At 44.8% G+C, this 21,819-nt stretch overlaps 1 protein-coding gene across 1 annotated transcript in view; it reads left to right on the top strand.

Moving 5' to 3' along the window:
• Nucleotides 1–256: 256 nt before the first annotated feature.
• Nucleotides 257–21,819, top strand: part of pcsk2 (proprotein convertase subtilisin/kexin type 2) — a 91,223-nt gene continuing 69,660 nt past the window's right edge. The window contains exons 1-4 of the mRNA XM_084153288.1: nucleotides 257–714; nucleotides 3,929–4,033; nucleotides 15,344–15,457; nucleotides 15,875–15,983. Of these exons, the coding sequence (XP_084009414.1) occupies nucleotides 529–714; nucleotides 3,929–4,033; nucleotides 15,344–15,457; nucleotides 15,875–15,983 (514 nt within the window). The 5' untranslated portion in view covers nucleotides 257–528. The remainder of the gene's footprint in view (nucleotides 715–3,928; nucleotides 4,034–15,343; nucleotides 15,458–15,874; nucleotides 15,984–21,819) is intronic.

Here is a 21,819-nt window from a genome sequence, read left to right as displayed (position 1 = left end):
CTTTCCTACCGGGCTTTTCCTACTTAGGTATTCAGCACCAAATCTGACCAGAGAAGGAATTCTCCAGGGTCCTGAAAGTGTCCTCGTGCGCGTGAAAGCGCGGGCACTCCTCTCCACCAAGGCTCGCCAGAGCTCAGAGAGAGAGAGAGAGAGAGAGAGAGAGAGAGAGAGAGAGAGAGAGAGAGAGAGAGAGAGAGAGAGAGAGAGAGAGAGAGAGACACACCCGCCAGCGCCGATTGGTGGAACGTCACGAGGAGAGAACCCGAACGGAGGAGCTGATAAATGATAGATGAAGGAGGAGAGAGAGCTGAGGATGCAGGTTTGGTCCCAAACACAACCACCCATCGACTGGTATCGTAGCATCGCCCACACAGCAAAGAGACGCTAAAACCCGAAGGACGGTCCAACTTCCACTAGCCCTCAGCAGCAGAGGAGATGTATCACCAAAAGGTCTGATTCCGACATTTCTTCAGAGGAGCATCCCGCCCGCAGAATTCACTCCGACAGGCACCCTGATACAAGCCAGACATGATGCTCGGATCTCTCAGATATGGGACAGCAGTTGGATTGATATTACTAAACTTGCTGGTTCTTGCAACACAAGCCACGGAGGAAGGGATCTTTACAAATCATCTCTTGGTTCAGTTGCATGAAGGTGCACACGATGAAGCACACCAACTTGCAACGGAGCACGGGTTTCAAAGCGCCCGGAAGGTAAGACATAGGACATTATGTGCAGAAAATTAGCATCATGTAGGCTAATGGGTTGTTGATTCGATATTCTTATCAAGCCTAAAGCTTGATTTGCATTGATGAACATGCCCAGATTTTATTGCTAAACTCCACTTGAAAAACATTATATTCCCATTTTTCATTTCGAAACGGCCTAGAATATTATAAATATTATTTTGGCTATTATTTTAGAAACATAAATACTTGTTTTGACTTCAATTAAAACATTTAAATAGATTGCATATTATTTGAAATATGCCTAGGCCTATTTGCTTTGTTTTTCAGACGACCATCAATTAAGTTGATCTCCATCATTTATTTTGTTACATAATATCTCGGTTTATGTGGCATTAGCCTAAACTTCATATTCGATACATAAATATGACGTCAGCCTTAATTTATGCTATATTCTAACATTTTCTTCGAATGCTATCACTGAAACTGTCAAACAGTTAAATTTGGTCCAAAACTGCCACCATATTGCCACTACATTTCTTGGCCCCCAGTCATTTTGGAAATTATAAATGTGGCCTTAATAGATTATGTGAATTAGGGCCGGCTAATAGCAGCCTAACATCAGTTCCACCGGGATCATCCTTGAGGACTCTGCCCACTCAAGACATAATTGAAAACTCATTTAGTTAGTTGATGACCTGTAGGGGTGGTAATGCCTCAGCCTAAAAAATAGTTGTTGTCAGTTCATAAATATAGGTCTATGTCAAACACTATACCTACTGAATGCTACATATCTCCAATGGCTTGAAATGAGAAGGCCTTATCTAAGGAATAGTAAAACACATGAGGGAAAAGAGATTCCTAGTCAGTTGCACAACTGAACGCATTTAACAGAAATGTGTCTTCTGCATTTAGACCAACCCATCTGAATCAGAGAGGTGTGAACCAGCAACCTTTTGATTACGGGCCCCACTCTTAACCGCTAGGCTACCTGAGCTGACGCACACCCAAAACATGTAGAGGTGCTGACTAACGGAGGGTAAACTATGAAAAGAAAGAAAGAAAGTTGCACACTCTGAAAATGCTCCCAACAATTTAATGGGTACACCTAACCAACGTATTGGCACAGAGTGCCTTCTTCAGGATTGAATAAATATACGGATATAATCTAAGGAATAAACATACATAAAGATTCTGATGAGGTCACTATGTTTTCACACACACACACACACCTGGTAACAGCTCTACAGACTATCTATAGACTATCAGTAACATTTCAACTATCTACTAACCCTAACCTTAACCCTTGTCCTAACCCTAAACAGAACCCTTACCCTAACCCTAGCCCTAACCCTAACCTTAACCCTTACCCTTATTCTAAACCTAACCCTAACCGTAACCTTAGCAAGCAGTTGCTTATCAAAATATAGTTTGTTGATAGTATGACCATCTGTAGGGCATCTACGGATGGAAAGTCTGGAATATCCAAATAAAGTGTGACCATAGAAGATCCTTTCACTTGCTATGTGAAAGCCTGAGTAAATTCTTATCCTTGAGCCCATTCATTGAGCTTATTTTGCACACACATGTTCAATTGCTAGAGCACTGGTGCTTTGTTTTGGAGTACATGCCAAGGTGTCAAGTAAGCCTACACTGCATTTGTGTGTTTGTTCCATACACTTAGACTGAGCATTTTCCGGGTCAGCAAGATTATCTAAGTATTATTCAGTTGATAATGTGTGCATGCTCTTCATACACTTTATCATAGATCAATTCAATGAATTCTCAATGTAGAAAACCATTTTATCAGAAACCAGCAGAGTACTTTGTCTTCAGATGTGGCAGTTTATAATTTACAGAATAGTCATTTAGCAGACACTCTTATCCAGAGCGACTTACAGGAGCAACTAGGGTTAAGTGCCTTGCTCAAGGGCACATTTTCCACCTAGTCAGCTCAGGGATTCAAACCAGCGACCTTTCAGTTACTGGCCCAATGCTCTTAAACAGCCCAGTGAATGCAGACCTTGTCATCACACATCAAACACCTTAAGCAGCCATTGATGTCTCAACAGGAAAAATTATTCCCCTGACTGAACTGCCTTGTCAGATGTCAGAAGAAGAGGGTGGGTGCAATTGGCTGGGGAGCAAGGCACTGAGGCGAAGCAAAAAATCGAGGGTATTGTGGTGTTGTGAATTAAGATTTTCACTTCGGCATTCAAAACAATGGCATGTCTCTCTTGGCTACTGAAGATTTGATGTGTAGTTTGACATGGATGATTAAATACTGAATGTGTGTTGTTTTGACTGAGGTTTAATGGCAGCATCTCTAACTGGTTTCTGAAAGTGTCTACTTGCTAGTCTTTTTCCTTGTAGATTCTATCATACAGTAGGCTACCCCCCTCCATCCACTCCTTCACTGCTTCACACATACATCTTCTCTAGATTATGTCATCTCCAGCTATATTTGTCTCCATAGCACACACGCCATTAAACAATATCTGTACAGTGACACACACACACATTAAGCCAATTCCCTAATGTTTACTTTGAATCACCAGCATTTACTGTACGTAACACCCTATGAAAAGGGAATCCAGGATATATTCTTGAACATCCTCTCATATCGGCTATTTACTGCCAGTCTTACTGGCTGAGTGGAGGGGAGCCTGGTAAACATACATTACCATAGCTGCATAAGCATACTGATTCACATAGATCCGACAGGCACATTAGACTGTGTTTCATTGAAAACTGTGACCTGGCACCACAGCCTTTATTACAGCGTATGGAGGTCTTTAATCTGACTAAGGAGCCTTAGGCACCGCTCGTACCATGCATCTAATTTCTTCCCTCTGTGATTTATTGTAGTTCATTCAAGCAGTGCACACTTTCTTAAAATAGACCCTGTGATTCCACAGAATGGAGTGGTGCTGACCTCCCCCCCCCCCCCCCCTCGCTCTGTCTCTCTCTCTCTCTCCATCTCTCTCTCTCTCTCTCTCTCTCTCTCCCCTTCCTCCTTTTTCCATTCTGTCATTCACTCCATTACTTTCTATATATATATATATATTTCTGTCCATTGCTTACTCTTTCCTCTCTCACCTGTCTCCTTCCTCCATCACTCTCTGTGCCTCCATCAACCCCTCTCTCTCATTCCCCCATTTTCCTTTCCATCCCTTCATCTCTTTCCTCTCCCTCTCTCTTTCTTTCCTTCTCTCACGCCATTCTTCTCTCTCTTTCCCAGCTCCCCTTTGGAGAGGGCCTTTTTCACTTCTACCCCCAGGACACCCCTCAGAGGAGGAGCAAACGCAGCCTTCGCCACAGACAGCGTCTGGAGAAAGACCGCAGGGTAAGTAAAACGCACTCGCATGCATGCATGCATACACACGCTCACATGCACACACACACACACACAGAGTGGTTCCCATGGAAACGGGCCCGGTTCCCCCGCCACTGCGAAAAAATGATTACAATTTGAGGCTAGCTCGTCAAGGGACATACTAGCCCCTAACAAGCGTATCTATCAAAGGTATCATCTTGTCTTTGCATACAGTTGTATTTTTTAAATCACTCATTCTTGTGCAGTATGAATATGCTGATTAGGAGAGTCTTGGGCTGTAGCAAGCTATGATTAAAACCAATGTTAGTCATGCCACTTGTGTGTTTAGTGCTGAAGTCCATGTGATTTCTTATAGTAGCATACATAATCACTTCAGAAAGCTTCACGGTATTGTTCCATCCAACCCGTGCCGCGAGGAAAGTATTAATTCTTAAATTAAATATTACACTTTTTAATCTCATGTTTCATGTCAAACTGAGAAATTGGTTTTGACACCATACTTTCAATCTAGCCAAGTTTATTCACATCGATATAAAGGTGAAAAAGGCATCGACAGCCCCTGGTTACTGGCTTGGATATAATGCCTACAGAAAATAGGCACCAAAAGTAGGTTATACCAAGTACATGGTAATGGCCTCAAAACTACTGCAGATTTCATTCAGAAATTGAAAAGAATATCAGAATATCAATACTTCTTCATGAATGAGTTGCTTTTAATCTAACCACCGAGTTTCTAAACCCAGAGGCGCAACATCGCAAGACTTCCGGGAACGCTTGCGAAACAGACCAAGCAGCTTCAGACGAGTCCCAAGACGCTTGTGGGGGTCGTAGAGCAAAACGGATGGTTTTCGTGAGAGTCTCATCTTTCCATAATAGGGGTCATAATAGTTTGGCCAAACTGTTGGGACGCTACAGATGATTTTGTGAGAAGACCGATTTTCGGGATGTCTCATGGTCTGACAAACACCACTCAAGCTCTGTCATCTTTCACCGCAGATGCGGAAGTGCTTAAACTGACGGATTTATATGGGACTTTTTATTGTTATGCTAATTAGATTTCCGCGGGGGCGTGGACATCGACTCTATAAATACATTTCCATATAGTGTCAAACCAGTAAGGTCTATATCTGGGATGCTCTCTGCTTGGCATGCTCATATGAAGTCCTGCAGTTATTGATTTCAGCTTTCTGTGGTTCTGAAATGGTGGGAGAGGTTAGCTGCACATTGTTGCTGCCTCCGTCTCTTTTACTAGCTGGTTCTCCTGTTGTCCTTTGCATGTTTCTCCTAGGACAATGGGTTGTATTGTGGAGGATGACCCAGATAGAATCCCCTTCGATTACTTTGAAAGCAATTTTCCATAACGTTCCTTTTTGCCACTCTTGTGCTAGGGAAGACCACATTCAATTATTTTAGGTTCTAGTCATTCATCTGAATTACAAAAAATCTATACCGAAGAAGGTGCAATTTTGTTGCATTTATGAGCGTCTGAAAATACATTTACGCAGACATAAGGAGTCATCATGATCTTCCAGGTTCCTTAGAAAACCAACAGATTGTCAAGTGGCCCTATTGACTGAAGTAGAGTATTGATTAGATTCTGTTTACGTCCTCGGGTAAAAAGTGGGGTTTGGTTTATACATACAGCTCTTTTATCTCTCAGTTTTCCCTAACCACTGATACAGGATCAGATATTTTTCCATCCCTCTAATAGAAATTATTAGGATTGGGGGTAGGACAATGTTATCCTAGATCTGTGGTTAAGGGCAACTCCTTCTTCAAGCTAACTACAGACAGGTCTGTGACACATGTCTGCTTGTGTCTTCATTTTGATATTATCTCTCTTCCCTGTTCGTTCATGTCTTGGTATAAACCTCTCATTTGTTCCAATAGGTGAACATGACCTTTCAGTTATAATCCATAGGGCTACATTTCTGACTACAAATGTAAAAGGTACTCTATCTTTGTACTTTATACCATCTTTGATGTCAAAAGCCATTAAAAAAAACACTCCATTGTTAAGACAGAGTACCATGTTGGAAGGGAATTAATCCATCTAAATGTGCTGTATCTTGGTGCTATGAAATAGAGATCATTTAGAGAGAGAGGGAGGGAGAGAAAGATAGAGAAAGATGGAGGACAGCTCAGCCCTTTGAAATGAGGTGGCGTTTGAAGCCTGGCTTGGTGGTGCTTCTAGCAGGCAGGCAGGAACAGGGAGCAGGCGGAGACTAGGTGGGGAGCGGAGAGCGGGGAGGGTGATGGTGCGCGGGCTCCTTCTGATGATGTGAGTGGGCGATATGACACACTGGGTTGAGGGCTGTCTCGAGGGGAAACACCAGTGCCAGAATCATATAATGGAGGGTATGGATGGAGGGATATGGAGGGAGGAAGGAGGAAGGAAGATAAAGGGAGGGAGGGAGGGAGGAAGGAAGGAAGATGGACGGAGATAGGCGATAGAAGGAGAAAGGGAAAGATGAAGGAAGATGCATGGCTCTTTTACGTTCTCCTTTATGTCACCAGGTATAGATGTTCTATGTGGCACCATAAAATGGCTATACAGCGCACATGAGTCCATTTTCCATCTATGTTGGACAGTTTAGCAAAAGGAAAAGGTATACAGTATAGAAAACATACAATGCTCTGAGTCTGAAAATTATTTTGTGACAAAATGCAAAACGTTTTGCTCGCAACTATCTGTAACATAGGCTCGTCAGGGGCCCAAACTGACTGCTATATCTATCGCAGGTACTTAGGCAGTGAAAGAAGAGATGTGTTTTATGGGCTTGGTCCCTTTTAAAGCCAACAATAAGTGTCTTCTAGCCTTGTAAAGCGAATGCTTAACGGCTGATCCCTTATCTATGGTGGTAAAACACATCGGACAATGCCTAGTCCGCTCTCCACCATGTGTGTTTGCACATGTAAGCACAGGGACGAATTTCTTTCATTGCATATCTGACTCTATTCAACAAGCATGCAGTTGAAAACAAATATTGACTCAATATTATGAACTTAACATCATTGAGAGTTGAGAATGGCGCCGGAGAAGATGGCTGACGTTTTACAGCCCTCTAACCAATTGTACTATTATGTGTGTTTTTTCGTGTTATTTGTAATTTATTCTTCACATAATGTTTCTGCCATCGTCACTTATAACCAAAAAGAGCTTCTGGATATCAGGACAGCGATTACTCACCTCGTATTGGACGAAGATTTTTTCTTCAAAGAGTCGGACGCGAAGGATATTCTACAGACACCCGACAAGGCCCAAATCCCTGTCATTCGCAGGAGAAAGAGACTGAGATATCGTGGACGTAGGTCGGGGTGCCTTGTAAGGATCCGATGGCGAGCGAGTAAACTGCCTCTTCCATCAATCCTATTAGCCAATGTTCAATCATTCGAAAATAAATTAGATGACCTAATATTACGGTTATCCTACCAACGGGACATAAAAAAACTGTAATATCTTATGTTTCACCGAGTCGTGGCTGAACGACGACATGGGCAACATACAGCTGACGGGATATATGCTACATCGGCAGGATAGAACGGCTGACTCCGGTAAGACAAGGGGTGGCGGTCTGTGTATATATGTAAACAACAGCTGGTGCACAAAATCAAATACTAAGGAAGTATTGAGATTTTGCTCGCCTGAGGTAGAGTATCTTATGATAAGCTGTAGACCACACTATTTACCAAGAGAGTTTTCATCTATATTTTTCATAGCTGTCTATTTACCACCACAAACCAATGCTGGCATTAAGATTGCACTCAATGAGCTGTATAAGGCCATAAGTGAACAGGAAAACACTCATCCAGAGGCAGCGCTCCTAGTGGCCGGGGACTTTAATGCAGGGAAACTTAAATCCGTTCTACCTCATTTCTACCAGCATGTTAAATGTGCAACCAGAGGAAAAAAAACTCTAGACCACCTTTACTCCACACACAGAGACGCATACAAAGCTCTCCCTCGCCCTCCATTTGGCAAATCTGACCATAACTCTATCCTCCTGATTCCTGCTTATAAGCAAAAACTAAAGCAGGAAGCACCAGTGACTCGGTTAATAAAAAAGTGGCATTGAGGAGTACACCACATCAGTCACTGGCTTCATCAATAAATGCATTGATGATGTCGTCCCCGCAGTGACCGGACATACCCCAACCAGAAGCCATGGATTACAGGCAACATCCGCACTGAGATAAAGGGTAGAGCTGCCGCTTTCAAGGAGCGGGACTCTAACCCAGACGCTTATAAGAAATCCCGCTATGCCCTCCGACAAACCATCAAACAGGCAAAGAGTCAATACAGGACTAAGATTGAATCGTACTATACCGGCTCTGACGCTCGTCGGATGTGGCAGGGCTTGAAAACTATTACAGACTACAAAGGGAAGCACAGCCGCAAGCTGCCCAGTGACACAAGCCTACCAGACGAGCTAAACCACTTCTATGCTCGCTTCGAGGCAAGCAACACTGAAGCATGCATGAGAGCACCAGTTGTTCCGGATGACTATGTGATCACGCTCTCCGTAGCCGATGTGAGTAAGACTTTTAAGCAGGTCAACATTCACAAGGCTGCGGGGCCAGGCGGATTACCAGGACGTGTACTCAGAGCATGTGCTGAACAACTGGCAAGTGTCTTCAGTGACATTTTCAACATGTCCCTGACTGAGTCTGTAATACCAACGTGTTTCAAGCAGACCACCATAGTCCCCGTGCCCAAGGACACTAAGATAACCTGCCTAAATGACTACCGACCCGTAGCACTGACGTCTGTAGCCATGAAGTGCTTTGAAAGGCTGGTCATGGTTCACATCAACACCATTATCCCAGAAACCCTAGACCCACTCCAATTTGCATACCACCCCAACAGGTCCACAGATGATGCAATCTCTATTGCACTCCACACTGCCCTTTCCCACCTGGACAAGAGGAACACCTACGTGAGAATGCTATTCATTGACTACAGCTCAGCGTTCAACACCATTGTGCCCTCAAAGCTCATCACTAAGCTAAGGATCCTGGTACTAAACACCTCCCTCTGCAACTGGATCCTCGACTTCTTGACGGGCCGCCCCCAGGTGGTAAGGGTAGGTAACAACACATCTGCCACGCTGATCCTCAACACGGGAGCCCCTCAGGGGTGCGTGCTCAGTCCCCTCCTGTACTCCCTGTTCACCCATGACTGCATGGCCAGGCACGACTCCAACACCATCATTAAGTTTGCCGACGACACAACAGTGGTAGGCCTGATCACCGACAACGATGAGACAGCCTATAGGGAGGAGGTCAGAGACCTGGCCGTGTGGTGCCAGGATAACAACCTCTCCCTCAATGTGACCAAGACAAAGGAGATGATTGTGGACTACAGGGGGAAAAAAAGGACTGAGCACGCCCCCATTCTCATCGACGGAGCTGTAGTGGAACAGGTTGAGAGCTTCAAGTTCCTTGGTGTCCACATCACCAACAAACTATCATGGTCCAAACACACCAAGACAGTCGTGAAGAGGGCTCGACAAAGCCTATTCCCCCTTAGGAGACTGAAAAGATTTGGCATGGGTCCTCAGATCCTCAAAAAGTTCAACAGCTGCACCATCGAGAGCATCCTGACTGGTTGCATCACCGCCTGGTATGGCAACTGCTCAGCCTCGACCGCAAGGCACTACAGAGGGTAGTGCGTACGGCCCAGTACATCACTGGGGCCAAGCTTCCTGCCATCCAGGACCTCTATACCAAGCGGTGTCAGAGGAAGGCCCTCAAAATTGTCAAAGACTCCAGCCACCCTAGTCATAGACTGTTCTCTCTGCTACCGCGCGGCAAGCGGTACCGGAGCGCCAAGTATAGGTCCAAAAGGCTTCTCAACAGCTTCTACCCCCAAGCCATAAGACTCCTGAACAGCTAATCATGGCTACCCGGACTATTTGCACTGCCCCCCCCCCCACCCCCAACCCAACTTTTTACTCTGCTGCTACTCTGTTAATGATTTATGCATAGTCACTTTAACTCTACCCACATGTACATATTACCTCAACTACCTCAACTAGCCGGTGCCCTCGCACATTGACTCTGCACCGGTACCCCCCTGTATATATAGCCTCCCTACCGTTATTTTATTTTACTTCTGCTCTTTTTTTCTCAACACTTTTTTGTTGTTGTTTTATTTTACTTTTTTATAAAAAAATAATTTCATTGTTGGTTAAGGGCTGTAAGTAAGCATTTCACGGTAATGTCTACACCTGTGTATTCAGCTCATGTGGCAAATACAATTTGATTTGATTTGATTTGAACCTAGCTGTGGTTGAATTGCTTTTTGGCAAAATTGAGCCACTAGCTGCAATATGTTATATTTTTAAGTCAAGCCTGTAAAGGGAGTTGAAAGATTTTGGAATTCAATAGTAGCGCCGTGATGGAAAATTACCTTGACATTATGCAAAATAATGTTAATTCCATCTGAGGATGAGCTATTAGCTGGAGAGAGCTACATTTAAAGAGCTCATCTTAAGACAGCACAGTGTACTGTACCAGTCATTCTGAGCAAGGAGTTCCAACTAAATTACAGTGTCCTTGAGCAGCTGGTGACAAGTAGACCAAGGTTCTTTACTCTCCCTAATAACTTCCAGATAGAGAGCCCTTCTCCAGTCTGGAAATGAGGCTGTAGCCCGACTCTAGAGAGAATATAAAGCATTACTGTACAGTCACTTGATTTGGCTCTGGTCGCTGTCTGATTCATCTTTCATTGCTATACCTTTACCTTAGTATAACTGCCTCAGAGTCGCTGGGAAGGACAGGGAGAGTGAGAGGATTCAAGGCTTTGATCCGTTAGATGAGGTCCAATATAATATTAAGCCAGGTTACAAGTTCATGTAGCAATATTGGTTATGACATTTTCAGACTCCATTTTATTGACTTGAGCTTTTCTTTTGATTATGTTGTGTACTTTGCTGTACAGTAAATGATAGACAAAAGCATGTGGATTTTAATACATTTGCAAATGTGGAGATACCTGCTTTTTATGCTTGACTGTTCAATTATTTCCTAATGGGATTTTTGGATTTTTGCTACATCCATTTTTGGATGTATACATGAATTATATATGCCATTGGTTCTTGAAGAATATAACTTCTAAATGCCTTGTGAGTTTGGTTCAACTGTCATACCCATCAAAACACAAAATATAAGCTTGTTTTACTGCAATCTTTGTAAACAATGTAAATGTAAACAAACACTGAATAGCCTCAAAACATAGTTAAAACTATAATTCTGATAACATGGATGGATGGTCAGTCATTGAATCCATAGCTCTGTCTATGAATTTGAGAGTGGTTACATTTCTCCAGGCCCATCCCTCAGCTTTTTACCAAAACAGAGGCGGGGTTGTCCCTTTGTTAGTATTTCAATTAAGGACTCTAGCTTTAATACTAAATAGGCTTAAGTTACATTGCTTTCAGCGAAACACACTGCCCCCTCATTAATGTCTCCCTTTCATCTTGAATACCGTTTGTGTCCACAGTCAGTTTATCTTGATTAGACCATATAACCCAGATATTAACAAACCTCTCCTTCAGAAACACCATTGTAAATCTTTATGAAATCATAAGAAAAGAAAACACCCTCTGATGTTGATCCTGTTTTTGCAAAAGTGTCCCTGTTGCAGCAGTGAATAAGCTCTTTAGTCAAAAATCCTAGCACAGATGTATCTTTGATCCACCCCAAAGTGTCTTTGATGATGGGAACAAACGCAAGGACTTTGTCAGGCTAATTGGGGAGTTCTTTTGTCTGCTAGGACACCCTCTGAAACAGCCTCTTTCAAATCGCTGTGTGTGTGTGTGTGTGTTGTGTGGTACTGTAGGGACCCACGTCCCCAGCTGCAGGGCCTGTATGATTCAGATGACACAGACTGGGACAAATAGAATTAGCCTGTTGATTTATGTGACGTTCCCCTCCCTCCCTACACTAGAGACACCACTGGATGGGGTAGGGCATTAGGGATGTACAGTGCCTTCAGAAAGTATTCATACCCCTTGACTTATTCCACATTTTGTTGTGTTACAGCCTGATTCCAAATGGATAAAAAATGAAAATAAATAAAAATCTCATAATGACAAAGTGAAAACATGTTTTTAGAAATGTTAGCAAATTTATTGAAAATTAAATACAGAAATATCTCATTTCAATAAGTATTCACACCCTGAGTCAATACATGTTAGAATCACCTTTAGCAGTGATTACAGCTGTGAGTCTTTATGGGTAAGTCTCTAAGAGCTACAGCACACCTGGATTGTACAATATTTGCATATTATTGTTTTAACAGTTCTTCAAGCGCTGTCAAGTTGGTTGTTGATCATTGCTAGACAGCCATTTTCAAGTTTTGCCATAGATTATTTTCAAGCCGATTTAAGTCAAAACTGTAACTAGGCCACTCAGGAACATTCAAAGAGACGCCTGTATCTTTGTAGAGACTAGGTGTATTGATACACCATCCAAAATGTAATTAATAACTTCACCATGCTCAAAGGGATATTCAATGTCTGCTTTTTTTTTTTTTTACCCATCTCTCAATAGGTGCCCTTCTTTGAGAGGCAATGGAAAACCTCCTTGGTCTTTGTGGTTGAATCTATGTTTGAAATTCACTGCTCGACTGAGGGACCTTACAAATAATTGTACGTGTGAGGTAAATTTTACATTTACGTCATTTAGCAGACACTCTTATCCAGAGCGGCTTACAGTTAGTGAGTGCATACATTTTCATACTGGCCCCCCGTGGGAAACGAACCCACAACCCTGGCGTTGCAAGCACCATGCTCTACCAACTGAGCTACAGGGGACTACAGAGATGAGGTAGTTATTCAGACCCCCTAGAGTCGATATCCCCATCAAAATCCGTCAGTTTAAGATAGAGATACAGTGAGGGAACAAAGTATTTGATCCCCTGCTGATTTTGTACGTTTGCCCACTGACAAAGACATGATCAGTCTATCATTTTAATGGTAGGTTTATTTGAACAGTGAGAGACAGAATAACTACAAAAAAATCCAGAAAAACGCATGTCAAAAATGTTATAAATTGATTTGCATTTTAATGAGGGAAATAAGTATTTGACCCCTCTGCAAAACATGACTTAGTACTTGGTGGCAAAACCCTTGTTGGCAATCACAGAGGTCAGACGTTTCTTGTAGTTGGCCACCAGGTTTGCACACATCTCAGGAGGGATTTTGTCCCACTCCTCTTTGCAGACTTTCTCCAAGTCGTTAAGGTTTCGAGCCTGACGTTTGGCAACTCGAACCTTCAGCTCCCTCCACAAATGTTCTATGTGATTAAGGTCTGGAGTCTGGCTAGGCCACTCCAGGACCTTAATGTGCTTCTTCTTGAGCCACTCCTTTGTTGCCTTGGCCGTGTGTTTTGGGTCATTGTCATGCTGGAATACCCATCCACAACCCATTTTCAATGCCCTGGCTGAGGGAAGGTTTTCACCCAAGATTTGACGGTACATGGCACCGTCCATCGTCCCTTTGATGCGGTGAAGTTGTCCTCTCCCCTTAGCAAAAAACACCCCCAAAGCATAATGTTTCCACCTCCAATATTGAAGGTGGGGATAGTGTTCTTGGGGTCATAGGCAGCATTCCTCCTCCTCCAAACACGGCGAGTTGAGTTGATGCCAAAGAGCTTGATTTTGGTCTCATCTGACCACAACACTTTCACCCAGTTCTCCTCTGAATCATTCAGATGTTCATTGGCAAACTTCAGACGGGCCTGTGTATGTGCTTTCTTGAGCAGGGAGACCTTGCGGGCGCTGCAGGATTTCAGTCCTTCACGGCGTAGTGTGTTACCAATTGTTTTCTTGGTGACTATGGTCCCAGCTGCCTTGAGATCATTGACAAGATCCTCCTGTGTAGTTCTGGGCTGATTCCTCACCGTTCTCATGATCATTGCAACTCCAAGAGGTGAGATCTTGCATGGAGCCCCAGGCCGAGGGAGATTGACAGTTATTTTGTGTTTCTTCCATTTGCGAATAATCACACCAACTGTTGTCACCTTCTCACCAAGCTGCTTGGCGATGGTCTTGTAGCCCATTCCAGCCTTGTGTAGGTCTACAATCTTGTCCCTGACATCCTTGGAGAGCTCTTTGGTCTTGGCCATGGTGGAGAGTTTGGAATCTGATTGATTGATTGCTTCTGTGGACAGGTGTCTTTTATACAGGTAACAAGCTGAGATTAGGAGCACTCCCTTTAAGAGTGTGCTCCTAATCTCAGTTCCTTACCTGTATAAAAGACACCTGGGAGCCAGAAATCTTTGTGATTGAGAGGGGGTCAAATACTTATTTCCCTCATTAAAATGCAAATCAATTTCTAACATTTTTGACATGCGTTTTTATGGATTTTGTTGTTGTTATTCTGTCTCTCACTGTTCAAATAAACCTACCATTAAAATTATAAACTGATCATTTCTTTGTCAGTGGGCAAACGTACAAAATCAGCAGGGGATCAAATACTTTTTTCCCTCGCTGTATTCGTTTTTTGTATTGGATGCGTCTCAGTCCACCACATCCGCCAGTGTCGCACTTCCGGGTCTGCGGTGAAAGGTGGCAGAGCTAGAGCGATGTTTGTCAGACCATGAGACATCCCAAAAATCGGTCTTCTTACAAAAACGTCTGTAGCGTCCGACCGTTCTGACCTACAAACTATAATGACCACTCTATGGAAAGGGGAGACTCTCACAAATATATGGTGTTCTTCCGTTTTACTCTACGACCCCGACAAGTGTAACGGGACTCGTCTGAAGGTAATCGGTACCGGATTAGAAAACAAATGGAAGTATGAAGGTAGTTTTGTGCCTTACCCAAAAAAAGGGATTAAATATGTGTAAAAATATATCTATATATATCTTTCCTGAGTTTTTTAAATATCTCTTGGATTTAGGACAGACACTTCAAAACCTTGTTTCTTATGATGTATTTTTTTACTGTCCTTTTTGCCATTTATGAATGTATTATTCTGTGCGTTTCTATGGGCTTTAGTAGTAAAGGCCAAAATCTATATTTTATCAAATGTTTTTTAAATAATGTCTACACTGTATTTCTGATCAATTTTATGTTATTTTAATAGACTAAAAAATTGCTTTTCTTTCGAAAACAAGGAAATCTCTAAGTGACACCAAACTTTTGAACGGTAGTGTATATTTTTTTATACCTAAAGGGGTCCTAAAATTCAACATCAAATAGCTAAATAATCTATTGTATTACCTTCTTAAAACGATTCCATGTCAGTTGATTCAGATTACTCTCAATATAAAGGGCTAATGGTGTAATATTTCCGTTTCCTTCCTCAGGTAAAGAATGTGTTGGACCAGGAGGGTTTCGGCCGACAGAAGCGAGGCTACAGAAGCATCAACGAAATTGACATCAAAATTACCGACCCCCTATTCAGCAAACAGTGGTATCTGGTGAGTAGTCATCAGCCTCCATTATACTTGTTTACTCACTGACAACTGATCCCAGACATATTCACTGCTGCTCCTTGTATGGAGATGAAGTCTTCTCATTAGGCCAGTCATTATTCCCCACACCATCTCATCTCCCTGTTTATGTTAGCCTCCTCCTCCAGTGTTTACCCTAGACTGGCAAGCGTGACTTTCCTTTCCGCCAGGGCCAACGTGCCTTCCTTCATTCCACTTGACAGATTAAACGCTCCGCAGCAGGATCCCAGCAAAGTGCCATATCCGTGACATTTACCCCCCCCCCCCCCATACCTCATCTCTTCCTCCCCCTATCTTCCTTCATGTTGACTAATTATCTAATGTCCGCTCGGCTGGGTGTCCTGCGTCACGGCCTGTCTCCTTATTGTTTGTGTGACTGATTAGGTCAACACGGGCCAGGCTGATGGGACCCCCGGACTGGACCTCAATGTTGCTGAGGCTTGGGGACTAGGCTACACTGGGAGAGGCATCACAATAGCCATCATGGACGATGGTAGGTACCAGTATTGGCCTTAAGGTTTAAGTTGTATCACTATCTTAATAGAGATCCTCACTGGGAGTGTCGTTCTGGGCTGGAGCTAAAACCTTTATACAGTGCATTCGGAAAGTATTCAGACCCCTTTACTTTTTCACATTTTGTTATGTTACAGCCTTATTCTAAAATGGATTAAATTACATTTTCCCCTCATCAATCTACACATAATACTCCATAATGACAAAGCAAAAACAGTTTTTTTTGCTAATTTATTACAAATAAAAAACAGAAATACCTTATTTACATAAGTATTCAGACCCTTTGCTATGAGACTCGAAATTGAGCTCAGGTGCATCCTGTTTCCATTGATCATCCCTGAGATGTTTCTACAACTTGATTGGAGTCCACCTGTGGTAAATTCAATTGATTGGACATTATTTGGAAAGGCACACACCTGTTTATATAAAGCCCACAGTTAACAGTGCATGTCAGAGCAAAAACTAAGCCGTCGAAGGAATTGTCTGTAGAGCTCCGAGACAGGATTGTGTCGAGGCACAGATCTGGGGAAGGGTACCAAAACATTTCTGCAGCTTTGAAGGTCCCCAAGAACACAGTGTCTGCCATCATTCTTAAAAGGAAGAAGTTTGGAACCACCAAGACTCTTCCTAGAGCTGGCCGCCCAGCCAAACTGAGCAATCGGGGGAGAAGGGCCTTGGTCAGGGAGGTGACCAAGAACCCGATGGTCACTCTGACCGAGCTCCAGAGTTTCTCTGTAGAGATGGAAGAACCTTTCAGAAGGACAACCATCTCTGCAGCACTCCAGCAATCAGGCCTTTATGGTAGAGTGGCCAGATGGAAGCCACTCCTCAGTAAAAGGCACATGACAGCCCGCTTGGAGTTTGCCAAAAGGCATCTAAATGACTCAGACCATGAGAAACAAGATTCACTGGTCTGATGAAACCAAGATTGAACACTTTGGCCTGAATGCCAAGCATCACGTCTGGAGGAAACCTGGCATCATTCCTACGTTGAAGCATGGTGGTGGCAGCATCATGCTGTGGAGATGTTTTTCAGCGTCAGGGACTGGGAGACTAGTCAGGATCGAGGGAAAGATGAACGGAGCAAAGTACAGAGAGATCCTTGATGAAAACCTGCTCCAGAGCGCTCAGGACCTCAGACTGGGGCGAAGGTTCACCTTCCAACAGGACAATGACTCTAAGCCCACAGCCAAAACAACGCAGGAGTGGCTTCGAGTGGCCCAGCCAGAGCCCGGACTTGAAACCGATCGAACATCTCTGGAGAGACCTGAAAATAACTGTTCAGCGACGCTCCCCATCCAACCTGACAGAGCTTGAGAGACTCTGCAGAGAAGAATGGAAGAAACTCCACAAATAAAGATGCGCCAAGTTTGTAGCGTCATACCCAAGAAGAGTCGAGGCTGTAATCACTGCCAAAGGTGCAACAAAGTACCGGGTAAAGGGTCTGAATACTTATGTAAATGTAATAGTTCAGTAAAACCTTGGCAGAAATGTCTAAAATCCTGTTTTTGCTTTGTCATTATGAGGTATTGTGTGTAGATTGATGAGAAAAAATATAACAATTTAATCAATTTTAGAATAGGACTGTAACGTAACAACATTTTCCCTGCTGGTGCATTCCGGGGAGACTTGGTTTGGGCATATTCGGAGCAGGAGTTTACATAGCGGGAGATGTCCTGCTCCAAGGTGGGCCACCAGTACTTAATGGAGATGGATTGAGTGGTGCGAGTGATACCTGGGTGTCCAGCGGCAAGGGATGTATGCGCCCAGGTCAAAAGCCGATCTCTTACCTCTTTGGGAACGTAGGTGCACTCCGAAGGACAGGTAGCCGGTGCGGGTTCCTTCTCCAGAGCCTGGCGGATGTCCACATCTATGTCCCAGAGCACAGGGGCAACGATTCGGGAGGGCGGTATGATGGGACCACTCAGGACAGGAACCTCTCCTAAATCGTGGAGTCGGGACAGGGCATCGGCTTTGATGTTCTTTGAACCTGGGTTGTATGACAAGGCGAGGTTCAATCTAGTAAAGAAAAAGGTCCACCTTGCTTGGCGCGGGTTCAGTCTCCTCGCTGTCAGTATGTACTCCAAGATCCGATGGTCAGTGAGGATGAGAAACGGGTCCGTGGCACCCTCCAGCCAGTGTCTTCACTTCTCTAATTCCAACTTCACCGCCAGGAGCTCCCGATCACCGACGTCATAGTTCCTCTGCAGGGGATAGTTTTTCTGAGTAGTATGCACATGGATACAGTTTTTGTGGATTACCTTGATGTTGTGACAGGACGGACCCCACACCCAAATCTGAGGCGTCCACCTCCACCACGAAGGGGTAGGGTCTAGGTGTATCAGCAATGGGTAGGCGGAAGGCCTCATCAGCTGCAGGATTCCACGCCAACTTACGGGGACCACCTTTGAGGAGAGAGGTGAGATGAGAGGCGATGGAGCTGAAGTTCCTGATGAAGCGGTGGTAATATATGATAAACCCCAAAAACCGTTGTAGTCCCTTTATGGGGGTTGGGACTGGCCATGACCTGACTGCATATACCTTCCTTTCCTTCATAACCACTCCCAGCAGGCTGATCCGATATCCCAAGAAGGAGATGGCGACCTGATGGAACTGGCACTTCTCCGCTTTCACGTACAGAAGCTTCTCCAGGAGGCGTCCCAGGACTACCCAGACGTGGGTGATATACTCCTCCAAGGTGGCCGAGTAGATCAGGATGTCGTCAATATACATGACCACCTTGCGCCCAAGCATGTCCTGAAGCACCTTGTTCACGAATGCCTGGAACACCGACTGAGCATTGGCTAAATCATAAGGCATCACCAAGTACTCGTAGTGCCCAGACACCGTGCTGAAGGCCGTCTTCCATTCATCCCCCTCCTGGATGCAGATCAAATTGTAGGCACTCCGCAGGTCCAGCTTGGTAAAAAACTGGGCCCCACGGAGCTGTACAATGGCGGCCGGCACCAACGGGAGGCGAAAGTAGTACTTGGTGATGATGGCATTGAGACCTCTGTAGTCAATACATGGACGAAGACCCCCTCCTTCTTGGCCACGAAGAAGAAACCAGCCGACGCAGGGGAGGTGGATGGGCATATGAAACCCTGTTGGAGAGCCTCCTGGATGTGCTCCTCCATAGCCTTGGTTTCAGCCACCGACAAGGGGTAGATGCGGCTGCGCGGAGGCGCAGAGTCTGTTAGCAGGTCGATTGGTAAAGTCCCAGGGGCAATGAGGAAGTCCACAGGACTCTCAACCGACGTGGAACCACAAGGTAAGGGAAAGCAGGTCTTCCGGCATCCGGGTGCCCAGGCCATAATCTCCATCCTCGGCCAGGAGATGGTGGGGTCGTGAGTTTGAGACACGGGAGGCTGAGGACGACTTTGTGTACAGATGCCTGGATGATGAGGAAGGGGAGGCTTTCTTGGTGCAGGGGTCCCACGGTGATGGTGAGTGGTGCTGTGATGTGTGTGACTGTGCCAGATCCCAGTGGTCTGTTATCCAGTGCTTGAACCGGAAACAGAGAGGAGAGTGGGTATGATGTTATGATCAGGGAGGAGGCAAGGGCCTGGTCAATAAAATTCCCCGCGGCACCGGAGTCCACAGAGCTGTGTAAACAACAGATGAGGGACAGCCAGCTAGTGAAATCGGTACTAAGAAGGGTTTGGTGGAGAGTGAAGATGATGGAATACTCACACCTACCCCAGGAGACGGATGATCACTGGACTGTCCCTCTGCTCTAGTGGCTCTCGGGTTAGAACGTAACGGACACCGTTGAAGCTGGTATCCCTCCTGGCCACAATAAGGACAGAGCCCCGGTTGTCTCCGACGGCGTCGCTCAGCCGCTGGGAGGTGTGTGGCACCTACCTCCATGGGTTCAGGCTCTGACTCAGATGGGTCAACAAAGGAGGGAGAGAGGCGATGGGAGTGCCGACGCTCCCGAAGGAGGTTATCCAGACGGATGGCGATCGCGATGAGTGCGTCCAATGAGAGAGTGTCATCTCGACATGCCAGCTCCGTCTAGACCTCCTCACGCAATCCTCTTCTGAATAAGGTGCGGTGCGCCGCGTCCAATGAGAGGGTGTTGTCTCGACATGCCAGCTCCGTCTGGACCTCCTCACGCAATCCTCTTCTGAATAAGGTGCGGAGCGCCGGCTCATTCTGGTCCTCCTGCCGTAGTTGGAGTAGGCGCTCACCCCCCTCTCTGCCCTCTGGTGGATGATCAAAGACTCCTCTGAACAGAGCCATGAACCTCCCATAGGAACCCAGCTCCTCCTCTCCTCTCTCCCAGACGGCCGTAGCCCATTCCAACGCCCGCCCAGTCAACAGGGAAATAAACGTGGCAACCTTGGTCCTCTCGGTGGTGGCGATGGCATTTGGATGGAGTCCCGTCATATTTGTCTCGAAGGGACAAACGGGCATCGCTGACCTGGGCAGACTGCTGAATGGTCTGGGGTGCTGGCTCGCTGGGTCGACTCATGGTAGAAGATCCTCCGCTCGTTGGGGGTGATGCCCCTTGTGGAAGATCTAAATGTTGAAGAACACGGAGGACCTCATCCATCGCCGTCCCCAGTTGCGCCAGCTGATCGTGGTGTTGGCGAAGTAGGTCTCCCTGTTCGCTGACCATCTGGGAGATGTCTCGGTTGGTTGCTGCTTCCATTCTGTGAAGCAATATTCTGTAACGTAGATGCAGGGAGTCAGGAAGCAAGTGCAGTTAGTGAGTTTAATGACGAAGAAAACTGAACGATACAAAACAAGAACAGCGTCTAAACATGGAAACATAAACAATATTGCCTGGTGGGTGATAACAACGGAGTGCTATATAAAGGGGAAGTAATCAGGGAGGTGATGAAGTCCAGGTGTGCTTAATGAGGCGCAGGTGTGCGTAATGAAGGTTTCCAGGTGTGCGAAAGGATGGGTTGCCAGGACGGGTGGTTAGTAGACCGGCGACGTCGAGCGCCGGAGAGGGGGAGTGGGAGTGTACGTGACAGCTGGACAGAGTGAAGACACTGTATAATGTAGATCCACTATAATTTCTACACAGTTTCGATTTGGTTTTAGTAATTTAAATGTACAGTAGATTGAGTTTGTTATTTATTTTATTTTTGTCAAACCACCCGCGGGCCTCATTGAAGGTGCTCGCGGGCCAGGGGCTGTATGTTTGATACCCCTGATTTACACCCTGCAGCCAGTGGTGTTAAGGAGCTAAGTAAAAATACTCTGATCTGGCAGACTCACTAAACACAAATACTGTGTTTGTAAATTATGTCTGACTGTTGGAGTGTGTCCCTGGCTGTCTGTGCAAAAGAAAAATACACGAAAATCGTGCCGTCTGGTTTGCTTAATATAAGGAATTTGATGTATAGCATTTACTTTTACTTTTACTCAAGTATGACAATTGAGTACTTTTCCCACCACTTTACTTAAGTACATTTAAACCCAGCTCCTTTTAGACTTTTAGTAGTATTTTACTGGGTGACATTCACTTCATTTTCTATTAAGGTATCTTTACTTTTACTCAAGTATGATAATTGGGTACTTTTTACACCACTGCCTGTAGCTATTCAGGACCAGAGTTGGTAGCCATCGGTGGCCACTACACAGTATGTGTCAATTAGAAATATACAGTACATTTAAAGGTATTAGTCATCCACTTATTAATGTGGTTAATTATAGTTCATGACGACAAGGTATCTACATGTGGTTAATGAACTTAATACCTTTTGAATAAATGACATGTAGAAGTACTGACCAGCTCGACATTAGAATGTAATAAGCACAACGTAAAATAAGTGACCATTTATTGGCTGCGATTTTCT

The sequence above is a fragment of the Coregonus lavaretus genome (assembly GCF_964263955.1).
Source record: "Coregonus lavaretus genome assembly, chromosome: 36".
Taxonomy (NCBI): Eukaryota; Metazoa; Chordata; class Actinopteri; order Salmoniformes; family Salmonidae; genus Coregonus; species Coregonus lavaretus.
The sequence above is the reverse complement of the archived record's forward strand: the minus strand, read 5'-3'. Positions and strand labels throughout refer to the sequence as shown.